Genomic DNA, 14,063 nt, shown 5'->3' on the forward strand with positions numbered 1-14,063 from the left:
ATGTTGTCCCGCCTGCCCTGCGTCCTGCTGTACTGAAGGGAGTCCATGATGAAGCAGCCCACCAAGGCCAACAACGAACCCTTTACCTGGCCAGGCAAAGATTTTATTGGTCTGGCATGGCTAAACATGTGGCAGAGTATGTGAGGTGCTGCAAGCGGTGCATTGTTAGCAAGTCACCGGAACCAGAGGCTAGAGCACCTTTAGAGAACATCAAGACATCAGAGCCACTTGAACTAGTCTGCATAGACTTCTGGTCGGCTGAGGACTCTGCAAACAAATCAGTGGATGTGCTTGTGGTCACCGACCATTTTACAAAGATGGCGCATGCCTTTTTATGCCCCAACCAGTCTGCCAAGGCAGTGGCGCACCAACTGTGGCATAACTATTTCTGTATCTACGGCTTTCCAACACGCTTACACTCTGATCAGGGAGCGAATTTCGAGAGTGCACTCATCTCTGAACTATTGAGTGTTGCTGGTGTCCAGAAGTCCCACACGACTCCATATCACCCAATGGGTAATGGTTCTTGTGAAAGGATGAACCGCACCTTGGGCAATATGATTCGTGCCTTACCTCCAAAAGCTAAGCAAAGATGGCCTGATGCGCTGAAAGCCCTCACCTTTGCATACAACTGCACTGTCCATGAGACAACTGGCTTTGCTCCATTTCTGTTGATGTTTGGCAGGGTACCAAGACTCCCAATTGATATAATCTTTGGCTCTGTCATTGACCATCATGACGTCACAAATTATGACCGATATGTCCAGACACTACGGAAAGACCTTAAGGAGGCAATGGACATTGCACAAAGAACGGCAAGCAAACAACTGCAGCGCCACACAGATCTCTACAACCGGAAGGTCCGGGGATCCCCAGTGGAGATTGGAGACCGTGTTCTTTTGGCCAACAAAAAGGGACGCGGCAAGAGAAAACTTGCTGATCGCTGGGAGAATGTTGTCTATACAGTTGTGGACAAGAATGACACAAGCCACACCTTTAAGCTGCAGAATGCGTCCACCGGGCAGGTGAAGGTTGTACATCGTAACCTGTTAATGCCAGTGAACTTTCTGCCTGTCGAGGATTCTTCGCTGCAGGATGAAGTGGATGTGTCTTCTGAATCTGGCTCGCTGATGGCGGGTAGCGATGGAGAGGCTGTGTGCGGTGTGTCTGTGGCATCTGCTGAGTACAGGACAAGAGCTTGGGTTTCTGACTTGCCATCTGAAGTGTCCAGTGAGTTGCCGTCGACGGAGGATAATGAACCAGAAGGCACGGTTGTGGAGCATCAACTGGCCTCCACCTACGTCACCTCTATTGACGCTGATGTACATGACAATTTGACCAGTGATGAGCAACAATCTGACTTGGTCATATCCTTGGATCCAGCTACATGCTCTTCTGCTTTGGAGGCAGCAACGACTGCTGAGCATGATCCGAACTGTTTGCCTTTAGTTACGGTTCCTGTCTCACCTGAAACTGTTGTGCCCACTGGAGACCATACTGTTGTTGACAGGGTGGTGGGTATTCGCACAAGATCGAGGGTGGGAAGGTTACTTAAGCCTGTTTCCAGATTGATTGAAATGATGCACCAGAAAACGGAAACAGTTTGAGTCTTGTTAGAGTGAGGAGAGAGTTTGTTTTATTGTACTTGTAATAGACAATAGTGTTTTAGAATAAACAAGGTGCTTTTGTTTTCATTTGTCTGTATCAGGATGGCGTATGGTTATAAGATGTTAAAATATGTAATCGGCATATTTTTTTTATGCTTCCCACACGTGTGATGAAGAGGTCTGGCCAACTTCTTCTTACACTGATTCTTTTGAGAATAGTCGTCTGACTGGATTTTCTTTGTAACTGTACTGCCTGGACTTTGCTGAGCAGAATTATCACATTTCAATGGCTGTGAAGATGCTATTGAAAAATTGTCTAGAATATTCATTTTGTTTTTGTTCTCTTTTTCTCTTCTGGTTGCTGTGGTGTACCTGTTTTTTTTAGAGGGGATGTTGTTTTTGTTTGTGATGTTTGTTTATTTCGGGGTGCAAGTGGAATTCAGCAGGGGGGAATGTAACAGTGTTTAGGTTTAAGTTGTAGAATCCCACTTGCCTTATATGGATCAGTGCAATGGGGAAATAGCGCCCCCCCTCTTAGTGTGGCTGGTTAAATGTTGCTGGCTCCTGCAATCAGTGCCAGTCTGTGAAAGCTGCACGAGAGGTGAGTTGCGTTTTTCAGCACACAGTAGAAACGTGTTAGCAACATCATTTTTATTAACTTGGACAAATAGTGTGAAATTTATTAATTACTAGATGTGTGCTTAGCACCAATTTTTGTACTTTTAGTTTAGTTAAAATTATCAAACACCTCATGTGCTAAGCTAAAGGCTAACTTAACGCTCTGTTGTAGTGTGCTGAATCAAGCGGAGCCGTTGCACTGATTTGAACTCCCCATATGTTCCCATTCAGGTACATCATTTATTATTTTATTCTTCAATGTACATTGAAAATATCAATGCTTTACTGTACTCAGTGCCAGTCTGTGAAAGCTGCACGAGAGTGTGCTGAATCAAGCGGAGCCGTTGCACTGATTTGAACTCCCCATATGTTCCCATTCAGGAAATAAACTGCCTGAGCAATCAGAAACCTCTCGTCTTCATTTAAAAATCTACACAACGCAGAGTCGAGGGGTTACTGGGGTCGGCCTGGTACAGTGGAGTGAAGCAGAGCCCGGTTACATTTACATCATATCAAACACAGAAACACAATGCAACATAGAATCAACAATCAAAACATGACATTAAGTAAAGTTCCATCATTAAATTTGTAATTGATTACGTTTCAAATACAATCCTAAACAAGTGGGGTTTTAGTCGAGATTTAAAGGAAATCAGAGTTTCAGCTGTTTTACAGTTTTCTGAAAGTTTGTTCCAAATTTGTGGCGCATAGATGCTGCATGCTGCTTCTCCTCGTTTGGTTCTGGTTCTGGGGATGCAGAACAGAGCAGAACCGGAAGACCTGAGAGGTCTGTAAGGTTGATACAACAACAGCAGATCTTTAATGTATTGTGGTGCTAAGCTGTTCAGTGATTTGTAAACTAACAACAGTATTTTAAAGTCTATTCTTTGAGCTATAGGGAGCCAGTGTAGGGACTTTAAAACTGGTGTTATGTGCTCTATCTTCCTGGTTTTAGTGAGAACGCGAGCAGCAGCATTCTGGATCAGCTGCAGCTGTTTGATTGATTTGTTGGACAGACCTGTGAAGACGCTGTTGCAATAATCAATACGACTGAAGATGAACGCATGGATGAGTTTCTCTAGATCTTGCTGAGACGTAAGTTCTTTAATCCTGGAAATGTTCTTCAGGTGATAGAAGGCCGACTTTGTAACTGTCTTTATGTGGCTCTGGAGGTTCAGGTCAGAGTCCATCACTACTCCCAAGTTTCAGGCCTGATCGCTGGTTTTCAGTTGTAATAACTGAAGCTGTGCATTGACTCTAGATCGTTCCTCTTTAGGTCCAAAAATAATAACTTCAGTTTTGTTTCTGTTCAGCTGGAGAAAGTTTTGGTACATCCACACATTTATCTGTTCTAAGCATCTGTTCAGTGATTGGATGGGCTCTGAGTCACCTGGTGACATCGTAATGTAGAGCTGTGTGTCATCTGCATAGTTATGGTAGCTAATATTATTTCCTGTTATAACCTGAGCTAGTGGGAGCATATAATTATTGAATAAGAGGGGTCCTAGGATTAAACCTTGGGGTACCCCACATGTGACCTTTGACTTCTTTGATGAGAAGTTTAAAATTGAAAAATAGAAATCCCTGTTCTACTCAGAGCAAAACTCAGATGACCCAGCTTTCTACTAGCATGTAATCGCACCATCTACACACAAATCTGGGAGCTCCCTAAGCATGAAATGAGTCTCAAAAATACTCGTGCACTCGTAACCGGATCTGTGCGTAAATGCAGTTTTGTGTGCGTGTACTAGGCGACTTGTGCGTACGTTTTCAACATTTGTAGGCATAGGAGAAGGTTTATTTTATGTTTAAGGTTTACAAATCCAGTATTACACACACAGATATTTTTACACACGCACAGATATTTGTACACACGCACAAATACTTTTACACACGCACGAACACACCCCTACACACGCACAAATACTTTTACACACGCACAAATATTTTTATACACGCACAAATCCTTTTACACACACACACACACCCACAGATATTTTGAGACTATTTTCACTCCATAATAAAATAACAATAATTCCACGACAATAACATTATAGTAAATCTAAATGAAAAATATTAAATTTAATTTCCCATTGAGATCAATATCTTTTGAATTGAATTTGAATTCTTCATACAACAAAATAACATAAAGTGTTCAATTAGCTAAAAGCAAAAAGTCTGTTCAGTATCTTGCAAAACATATACTATTTAATATGTGTCAAATAGCTAACTTTGAATGAGACTCAAAACTGCGAAAAATGTCAACTAATTTGTGGTCGCCTACAATTTTAACTCTGAATAAACGACAAGCTAAATTCTATGAAAACTGAGGAAAGACAACTAGTAACACAAACCAGCACGGGTCTTCCTACCCAAAAGAACTAAAACACTGTCATAGGGTGAAATAACCAGCTAACATTTAATCTAGGAATCGAAAAGACTTCAAATTCTACTGGAACTACAACACCAAGCAATCACCTGAATTAATCTGACAATAATAAGTCCAGCAAAATCTTACTGATATGAATGTTAATACAGCTGAGTTTGCTGCAAAATGGGACTTCAGCTCCTCATCAGAATGGCCATCTGACCCAGAAACCACCATGATATTAACCAAAAATGAACTTTATAATAGCAGCAGAAACGTAAATGCAACACGAGCATCTTCATTATTAACAGCAATAATAAAAATAATTTTTTTAAATTTATCTTATCCAGAGTAACAATAAATAAACCACCGCAACGTTCATAACTAACAATCAGCAAAGGATACATGACAGCAGCTGCTGAACAAAAACAGTAAACAACAAAAAAGATCAGGGCAATATCATGGCAGAGGAGCAGAAGCTGTAGCTTACCCGCCATCTACAAAATCCTCTATATTCTCATTGTAAGTCAAGGTGGGAATTTTAGCTTTCCCTCAACTGGCGTTGTCGCCACTAGCAACTTTATCACCATGGCGACCAAAAACTTTCTGTCATATCTACCTATGGCAGGGGCGAGATTCTGAGCGTCCCAACTGCATTAAATTCAGCGATGCTGATTGGCCAAATGTTTATTTCTTCCCCTGGCAACTACACATGATTGGCTATTTAGCTCCACTAGATTTGACAGGAGTCTGTGGGAGAGTGAGTTGGTGGAAATGTGTAAATAATCCAATTACATTTAGGCACACACTTTTAAGGAAAACAGGCTAATATTTAGTTGTTTTTTTGTGACGTTTATAAGTAATTTCTGTTTTTGTTGTTTACTGAACAAGGCTGGGCTAGCTGGACTCATTAGAAGCATCTTCACCTAACAATTATTGGTGATGCTCCATAAAACATTATTGAAATTTCATAATTAGTAACATGTCAGTCAGATGGCTAATCACATGGTTTCAAATAATCATAGAAAATTCTTGACCTCTAATGTGTTTTGGTTCCTGAAATACATGCACTTTTCTGACATACAGCAGCTAGAGAGCAGAAGTACATATTAAAAGGAGGAATTTGATTTTAAAAAATACAAACTGGGTGAAAAATACAAATAGATTTAATTTCAATATCTCAGTTGCCTTATTTGTGCCAGTAGAATCTTGATTTTGGGAAGGTGTGGCCAGAAAAGTCTGGCAGCAGGTATAAAATAAATGCAAACTGCAACAGCAGCACATTTTACTTTACAACTCAAATCACACAAATTCGGAAATAATCACCAGACACGTTTCAAACATTGAATACTGACCAAATTTTATTGAAATTAAATGTTACTTTTACAAAAAGAAAAAAAAAAAAAACAATAAAATCACTAAGACTATGCTCCTGTCAGAATTGCACACTTTTTCAAAATCATTGCCCCTATCCACAGCCTTGAGCTTTTGATAAGTGAAAGAGAAAAGATTACAGAGTGAGCTAGGGTGTCTGAAGAAAGGAGGTGCTGAAATTATGTACACCATAAAAAAATCTTTGCAGATTAAGTATAACGACATCAGTAATCTGGGTAGAATAGGTTTAGCTAAGTGAGGGTGATCACCTACTTGTTTTTTTTTTGTTTATTTTAAAGAAAGGCCTCTTTTTTGTAGAACTTCACATGGTTGTGCCTGAAGTGAAAAAGAAAACAGAACTGCAGTGGTTTGGCAGTGTTGTCTCACTAGGACCAGCCAATGACACAGAACCATTAAGAAATGGGGTTAACCTTTCACCCACTGGTGTCACTACAGATAGCGGCGGTCTTTTGGGGGAAGAGAAGCCAAAAAACACAAGAGTTACTATTTTTTATAAAAGGTAATCAACAGCAACATGGTACTGCCTGAATTGATCTGAGATTGCAACATAGGAAGAAAAATCAAACAAAAAAAAAAAGAAGACGACTCCCTTTAAAGGATTTGTTTACGTCGGATATCAACATCCATGTGCAAGACTCAACACTAAGCAATACGCTGCAGGTGGAACCTAAATGTGCCGTTTCTTCTCAAAGCTCCTGCAAAGAGAGAAAAAGTCTATTTAAGGTATATTTGCTTAAGATTAAAACTATATGGTCTCTTGTGCTGCATTTGTTACAAAGCGTCACTCAAATGGCACATTATACAAAAAAAAAGAAAAAAAGAAAAACCTATGCAGAAAGAAGACCAAACCAAAATAAAGTTACAGCTGTATATATTCCTATAATGTGTTAAGAGAGACGTGTGAGTCAAAATGTGCCTGGCGTGAATTTAAACTAAACCCAACAGCCAAAGATCGGATAATCTACATAAACCCTTCATTTTGCGTTGCAAGTCGTCTTCTTTGAGGTCAACCCCTCTGGAGGAATCGACACCGACTGATGCCAAACGTTGGTTGATATTGTTCGTGCTTTGCATGGATCCATCACTGGCTGTGCTGCAGCAGTCTGTGGCGGTTCGGGGAGGTGTGGGGCGAGGCCAGCTTCTCGGACGAGGGCGACGGCGTCAGAGACGACTGCAGGTGGACGGTCTTGTGGAAAAGCTTGTTGCTGATCAGCACGACCAGAGAGAAGAGCCGCAGCTGGAAGTGACTGGGAGGGAACGAACGTTATCAGAGACGCATCAGGTTTACCAACGGTGTTACAGGAAAGTCTGGAGCTACGCCTCATTTCTGTACATTTTAACCAAAAACCGCCAGATCTTTTGGGTAATGTAATACAGTAGATATGACAATGAATGTAAAAGCAGCTAATGTTTAAAAAAAGTAAACTTTAAAAAAGAACCACGAATTAGTACTACTTCTACACTATAGAGCACCTTACCAAAGTGTTTTCTAAATGCTTCATATTTCTGTCATCTTACAACCACAAACTTCACAGTATTTTATTGAGATTTCTTGGGATGGAACAATAAAAAGACATAATTGTGAAGTTGAAGGTGAACAATACAATGGCTTAGTACTGTTAAAATAATGGAAGTCGGAGAAAAGTAGGATTGTCATGATATGAAAGTTCCAAAAACAATATTGATGCTAAAAAAAAAATCATGCTGCCAAGAAGAACAAGACGGCAATTTGGAAATTAACAGAGTTTAAAAGTGTCACATCCCTGTATAGCGAAACATTAGACAAGATAGCGGCTAGAATAAGTATTTATGTATTTTCCAGACACACTGTGTTCAAATAACCATGTCACTTCAGTTATTATAAAAACAGTTTTAATAAATATGTAAAAAAATTTAAAAAAGATGAGTGAGAGTTGGCTCAAGACTTTCCATGCATTTTAAAAGTAGTTGACACACTCACTATAGTTTTGTTGGTGTTTTTGCCTCATTTGCACTGATGATGAACAGAGGAAAGAGGATGGAGAACAAGCAGCCACTACAAAAGGGAAAAAACAGATCAGTTAGAAACTAATTCTGTTTTTTTTTTGTTTTTTTTAAATACTATGCTTTGTGTACTTTTATTATATTTAAAAAAATTTACTCTACACAATTGACCTGATGATGTATGAGGAGGGCATGGCGGTCAGCAGAGCCATGGGTAAACCGAAGCCAAAGTAATATGGCCAATTCCTCTCGATGTTGGACAGTCGCTGGTGCATCTCGATGCCTTCGACAAACAGACAGAAATGATTATTTTAGCTTGAGCCCCCTCTTAAATCCACATAATTCACTACAAGAGTGGAAAACAAAAGGTAGTCTCACCGTGGTTGAACCAGCGATACTCGAAGCAGTACAGGGAGTAGAGCAGAGACATGTGGAGGAGACTAACCATCTGTCCGATCGCATCGATGGGGAACAGGCTGACAATCATCCCCTGATGGACCACAGGTTTCATTCATTATGCCATTCGTGGATGAACATGTGTTTTGATATCTTTACTTGAGCAGGAATGTGGTTTCTGAAAGCGAGGAAAGCGTTTTACCTGAATGAGGAAGAGCGCCTGGAGCAGCAGGTTGAACAGCATGTCGGCGATGATCTTACTGACACTTGGGAACGACTGGGCTTTGACGCCAGACACCTCAAACGCTAGGTCAGCTATATCCTGCAAACAAAGAACACAGGCTGACCTCTGACCTTTGGAGTCAATGTCACTGTGATGACCTGACCTTGATCTAATTGAACCAATAATTGAATCTACGCTTATTTTTCAAAGCGTATCTGTTTTTGTTTTTTTTAAGTGTCGGGACTTTAACTTGTTAATTTTGATTAACTCCATCAGTTTCAACATGTTAAAAATGTTAAAAGTGTTTCAGCTTTCAATTTTTCCTGAAACACTTGAAAACTGAATGGGTTGGAATTGTTTAAAACCAATCTGATGGTTGGCTAACCAAAATAAAAGATTAAAAACACAAAAATCTTTGCGGTGTACCTCATATGTCTACTTTTCAATAACTTGGCATCATAAAGGGTTTCTTAAGTGACAATGTTGCTTATTTTGTCAATGTATAGTTTTAGATGATTAATTAATAACAGACCCTGCAATTTACACATTTTTTTAAATCTAACCCCATCACTTTTTTTTTTTAAATTATTTGAACACTGCAGACTGTGGCTCTGACCTGGAACCAGATGGCGTTCACTATCTTGCTAAGGACGAACAGAGGGAGAACCCACAGAGCGCTGAAGACGGAGGTCAGGATGAATTCTAGCCAGGACCACACGCTGCCGTGGAGGGAGGGGTCACCTGGAGCACAGACAGCTTCCATCAACAACAAGCCCAACAATTCGCTCCACAGTTACCAGCGGCTGTGCGTACCGATGATTTTTGCTGTGAGGGTCTGCAGCAGGGGGATAAAGACCCGGTAGAAGAGAAACAGACTGAGCTGAGGAGATAAAGCACAGTGAGGGATCATGTGTGACTGCATCCTGGAAAAAAAACAAACAAACAAAAAAAACAACAACAACAATTGTAAACCAAGGAGCTTCAGAAAAGAAGAGAGCAGAGAACCAGCTTACCCAGAACACTCCTCCATTCCAGGCACAGCACTGAAATATCCTGCTGGCTACTCTAGGCTCACTAAAAGATTAAGACAAATTATAACCGTCAGGATTATTTATAGTAAAAGAGATTTTAGTTTTGATAAGGGTGCGTCTGTGCAGAGTGGAAATCATCATTAACGTTTTTACCTCTGCAAATAAGTCAGAGCTGGAACATCATTATCACATGTTAAATATTTGATCTTTTCTGAATGACGTCAGTGTTTATTAAGCTGAGTACAGATCAGTTAAGTAAAGAATTTATCTATTAACTTTAAACTGATCACTTAAGTAGTTTGCTTCCCACCCCTTCAAGAATAAATAAAATTGGTAAAATAAAAGAAAGCTGGTGCTTTCGAGTGTGATAGTGTAAATATGGCTAAAAATATATTAGGAAGTTTTAAAAGAATATTTGAAATCCCTATTTTCTACTATATTTACATGAAATACTTTTGGTGTCTCAGGTGACTGTGTTTGTTTCTGACACAGCAGCCCTGCTAGTGATGGAAGCAACAACCCAGAGCTGCAATCACAATAAAACATCGGATAAAACAAGAATTTCGCAATTGATATACGACACTCGTGAACGTTGTGACGACAACTGCAGTTTGACATAGAGATGTTAGACCTGGCTAACATTGCTGTCAAATTCCACACTCCAGACTTTTTCCCCAACATCTTTGCAGCATGCCGTGAATTCAACATACTACTATAAACAGAACCGTAGTGTGAAACAGCCCGACCTCAGCCAGAACCTGGTTTTTCCAACCTACTTGTCCGGTTTGCGTTCCTCACTCTGTGCCCGTCTCTGTGCGAGGGCCCCGCTGGCCCTCCTTTTCCGCTGCTCTTCCCTTTTCTGCTGGATGCGAGCATCCAGCTTGGAGATGGTTCCGATCCCCAATATGGAGTCCTTGATCCCCTGACAGATCCGAATACACACACACACACACGCACACACACACGCGCACACACACACACACAGGTATGTGGTTGAAAATTCTTTTTATTTTACACTCAGATTTTCTCAGTGTTGGGAGATGAATTCAACTTTTAGATTCAACTGCTGAGCTACTACTACAAATAAAGAGCGAGCGTAGAGAAACTAGGTCTGCAGGTGAATTTAATAAATGACGCACAGATGGAGAAAAAGTAGGGATGCCTTTAACTCTTATCTAAGGTGTCTAGCAGTCATACTGATGGTATTAAATGATAAAGGTTCAAGAGAAAGTAAGAAGTGCTTATTTGCACCTTTATTCTGAAAACTTATGCTGGCAGATGAGCATGAAAATGCACTAATCTCATGTACAACTCTAGTAAAACTTACTCATCTTCCTGAAATTCTACCTTGTGTCTATTACTTGTGGTTCTCAGTTCAGTTTACTCTGAATTATTCTGTGCCAGTAAATTATATTTTATGAACTAACATTTCCCACCATTTGACTATGCGAAGTGTAATGGTTTTCTTTATTTGAAAACCTTTAAGAATAAAAAGAAAAGTTGGTTCTCTAATAACACTAATTTAAGTAGATTTTTTGATTTAAAAAAATTCTAAGCTGTTTTTTTTTTTTTTTGTCAAAAGGTCATGTAACTTCTGGGGATCTACGTGAGCCTCTTTTAGCTGCACTGAAAGCAAAAATGGCTCTTTTGGAGTCTAAAAGTTGCATTTTTCATTGGGTTCAGATCATTTGAACATAAATTTCTGTAAAAGTTTTACTTGTTACATGCTGGATCTTATTCTGATTAATTTGTCTATTCTTTTTACTTGGAAATTCAAACCTTTATTATGTTGCACAGAGCACAATAAGGAACTGAATCTTTTTTCCACTTCCTTCCTACTCAAGTATAGGTATCACTGACGCTGTGGAAGGCCATACACTCTGGTAAGCAGTGAAGCTAAACGACTACATCGTGATGACCATCCTGCCGTGTCTCTTGAGTGTGTGTCGCGTGTGTACTGACCGTCGCGACATTCTGGAGGAAGGCCCTGACGCTGTCTGTCATCTCTGGACCAGCTGCAGATCCATCAACTGCAGAAGGAGGGGGGGCTGCTGACCTGATGGTCCGCTCTCATGGCAGGGTGGGGCTCATTTACTAACCTGCCACAATTCACAAGAAATTAAAAAAAACAACAACAAACTGGTAAGTACTCAACGAATTCCTCAGAAATCCACACAAATAAATACATAAAAGACAAAAATAAAATAGTGAGGGATTCGTTTTATGTTTTCAACCTACTTTATGTACTTAACTTAGGCTTTAACAATGTTACTTTTTCACACAAGTGCATGTGCTTCAGATTTTTATAGTTCAGATTTATTAGAAAGAAAAAAAGCCTGCGTAAAATGCCATAGATGTTTATTTCTCTAGGAGCCATTTTGTGCCGAATCACTAATAATGCTGTAACATGGTGATTGGAACTTTGGAACAAAAACAACAATTCCAAAGTCATTTTAATAACTAAAACATCTGACAGAGATTTTATTCTACTTTCTAAGACATCATGGAGTCACATAAATGCTGACTTGTTCTTAGTTAAAAAAAAAATGCTGGAAGTCTAAAGTTAACTATCAGACATAAGGTTCAAACAAGCTGACAAGTCTGAGAGGATCCTTTGTTCTCAGCTGGTAGGGGGACGTCTGCCTGTGAAATCGGGAAAACAAAGCTATTCCTCTAATCCGTTCATGCCGATTTTGTTTTGTTTATTAGCAACAAATTCGAGCATTTATTCCATGGAAAAATTATAAAACCATGATTTCACCTTCCTTTTCCTTAAACTAGCTCAACAGCAAGGCACAGCTGCTTATTTTAGACATACAGTTATGGTTATTGTGTGCGAGTCAACATTAGCCAGCTGACTACAGGTAGTTAGCTTAATTTACTGGGGTCACTCAGGCAGAAGTTGACCCCGCTGACCTCCCAAAACGCCTCTAACTTGATCGGTCAACAGCCTCCTTGTGTGGACTGTTTAACAAGAAGCCTCTAACTCCTAATATTTGACTTTCGCTGGGTTGTTCCAGTGTTGCTGTTAGCTCGTGTCTCTGTTAGCTCAGTGTTCACGCTGAGCAGCTTAAACTGTGCCGTTTCTATTCGAGACAACACTAATGGAGGCAAGCGAAGACAAAAACGGAGCACGAAGGGGCGCCATTATCTTCCTTACCTCATGCGACACGTTCACGGTTATGGCCCCGGTAATAAATACGTCTTTCACTCTCCTAATGTGACAACAACACCAAACATACACTGCCAACAGCCAGGGCCGTGCAAAACATATTGCGCAAGCTCCGACCGCTAGGTAACCTGGGAAATGTAGTACGTATTCCTGAAACTTGAACGTGCGTTTGTCCATGGACAATTCGCTCAGTCTTCCCAATGTCGAACCCAATTTCGTTGCCATTTCGGGCCTAAACATAAACAGCTTCGTACCCCATGTACTTAAACCATTGTTAATCTGATCATATTTATTGGTTAACAAATTTTGTTATTAATTATGGAAAGAAATAATAGTTATTATTTTCTGAGAACGTACTAAAAAAAGTTTGTTTCTTCAACAAACAAACAAAAAAACTTGTTTTACACCCTGCTTTCATCCTCTCTGTTTTTCTAATTCTAATTTATTCCAGCTGACTTCTAAAAGCCACCAACAAGCAAAAATTATCCTGCACGTTCACAGCCGCCAGGTTCACTGATTACTAACCTTATATCTTTGAAAATGAGAATTATTTTTCAATGTAATAAGAAAATAGGTACAGCGACAAATAGACCCTTATTTAAAGGGGCAGTGTTATGTAAATTCAACTTTTTTTTTAGCTTTACCTGTGGCAACCGGTTCAGAAAGCACAACTCCACCACTCAGGTCCTTTAGACTAGTCAGCTGCAATTAGCAAACACCTGGTGGAACTATGCATCATCTGAGCTCATTATACATGTAATTTCTCAGTGCAAAACTGGAAAAAAACAAAACAAAACAAAAACAACAACTTTGTTTAAGGGTTGATAGAGGAGCAATGTGATGACTGTAGGTGAAGTTTCAGAAAGAGCAGTTTTTACAGAGACAAAGGTCCAATTTTGAGGCGTTAAATTAGGAAGTAAAATTTATTTTTAGTCATGTTTGATAGATACAGCATTTTTATAGCAACTGAAATTGACATAATTACTTACTTGAGCTATAAAATGGCACTATGTGCCTGGAAAAGACATAATACTGCCCCTTTAAATTTCTTTGGTGAACGTTATTGAATGACATCGTCATGCTGGATTCATTTGGGGGTTTAACAGAAAAATCTGTTGAAATCTACAATGTTAATGATACTGAGTCAGAAAATTGTTATTGATAACAAGTAGACACCCACCATTCTACCACTTTATCTTAACCTCTTGTTCATGTGTCTTCTCCTCGAGCTTAATTAGATATATACCTGCTGTTTCTGGATCTTTCTGGG

At 39.7% G+C, this 14,063-nt stretch overlaps 1 protein-coding gene across 1 annotated transcript; it reads right to left on the reverse strand.

The window, feature by feature from the left end:
* Nucleotides 1-5,927: 5,927 nt before the first annotated feature.
* ei24 (EI24 autophagy associated transmembrane protein) lies at nucleotides 5,928-12,923 on the reverse strand. The gene is made up of 11 exons (XM_032576145.1): nucleotides 12,782-12,923; nucleotides 11,584-11,720; nucleotides 10,398-10,543; nucleotides 9,604-9,664; nucleotides 9,404-9,470; nucleotides 9,207-9,331; nucleotides 8,570-8,689; nucleotides 8,350-8,461; nucleotides 8,143-8,254; nucleotides 7,949-8,023; nucleotides 5,928-7,235 (listed from the first exon to the last, which is right to left on the reverse strand). The coding sequence occupies exons 2-11, from the start codon at nucleotides 11,623-11,625 to the stop codon at nucleotides 7,070-7,072; spliced, it is 1,026 nt and encodes a 341-aa protein (XP_032432036.1). The 5' UTR covers nucleotides 11,626-11,720; nucleotides 12,782-12,923; the 3' UTR covers nucleotides 5,928-7,069.
* Between the last annotated feature and the right edge of the window lie 1,140 nt (nucleotides 12,924-14,063).

The sequence above is a fragment of the Xiphophorus hellerii genome, chromosome 11, assembly GCF_003331165.1.
Source record: "Xiphophorus hellerii strain 12219 chromosome 11, Xiphophorus_hellerii-4.1, whole genome shotgun sequence".
Taxonomy (NCBI): domain Eukaryota; kingdom Metazoa; phylum Chordata; class Actinopteri; order Cyprinodontiformes; family Poeciliidae; genus Xiphophorus; species Xiphophorus hellerii.

Coding starts and splice junctions, on each gene's coding strand:
- ei24 (XM_032576145.1), bottom strand. CDS start 11,625: ATGACAGACAGCGTCAGGGCCTTCCTCCAGAATGTCGCGACG. Junction 9,332..9,403: donor CCTCACAGCAAAAATCATCG/GTACGCACAGCC, acceptor TCTGTGCTCCAG/GTGACCCCTCCCTCCACGGC. Junction 8,255..8,349: donor GTATCGCTGGTTCAACCACG/GTGAGACTACCT, acceptor TGTTTGTCGAAG/GCATCGAGATGCACCAGCGA.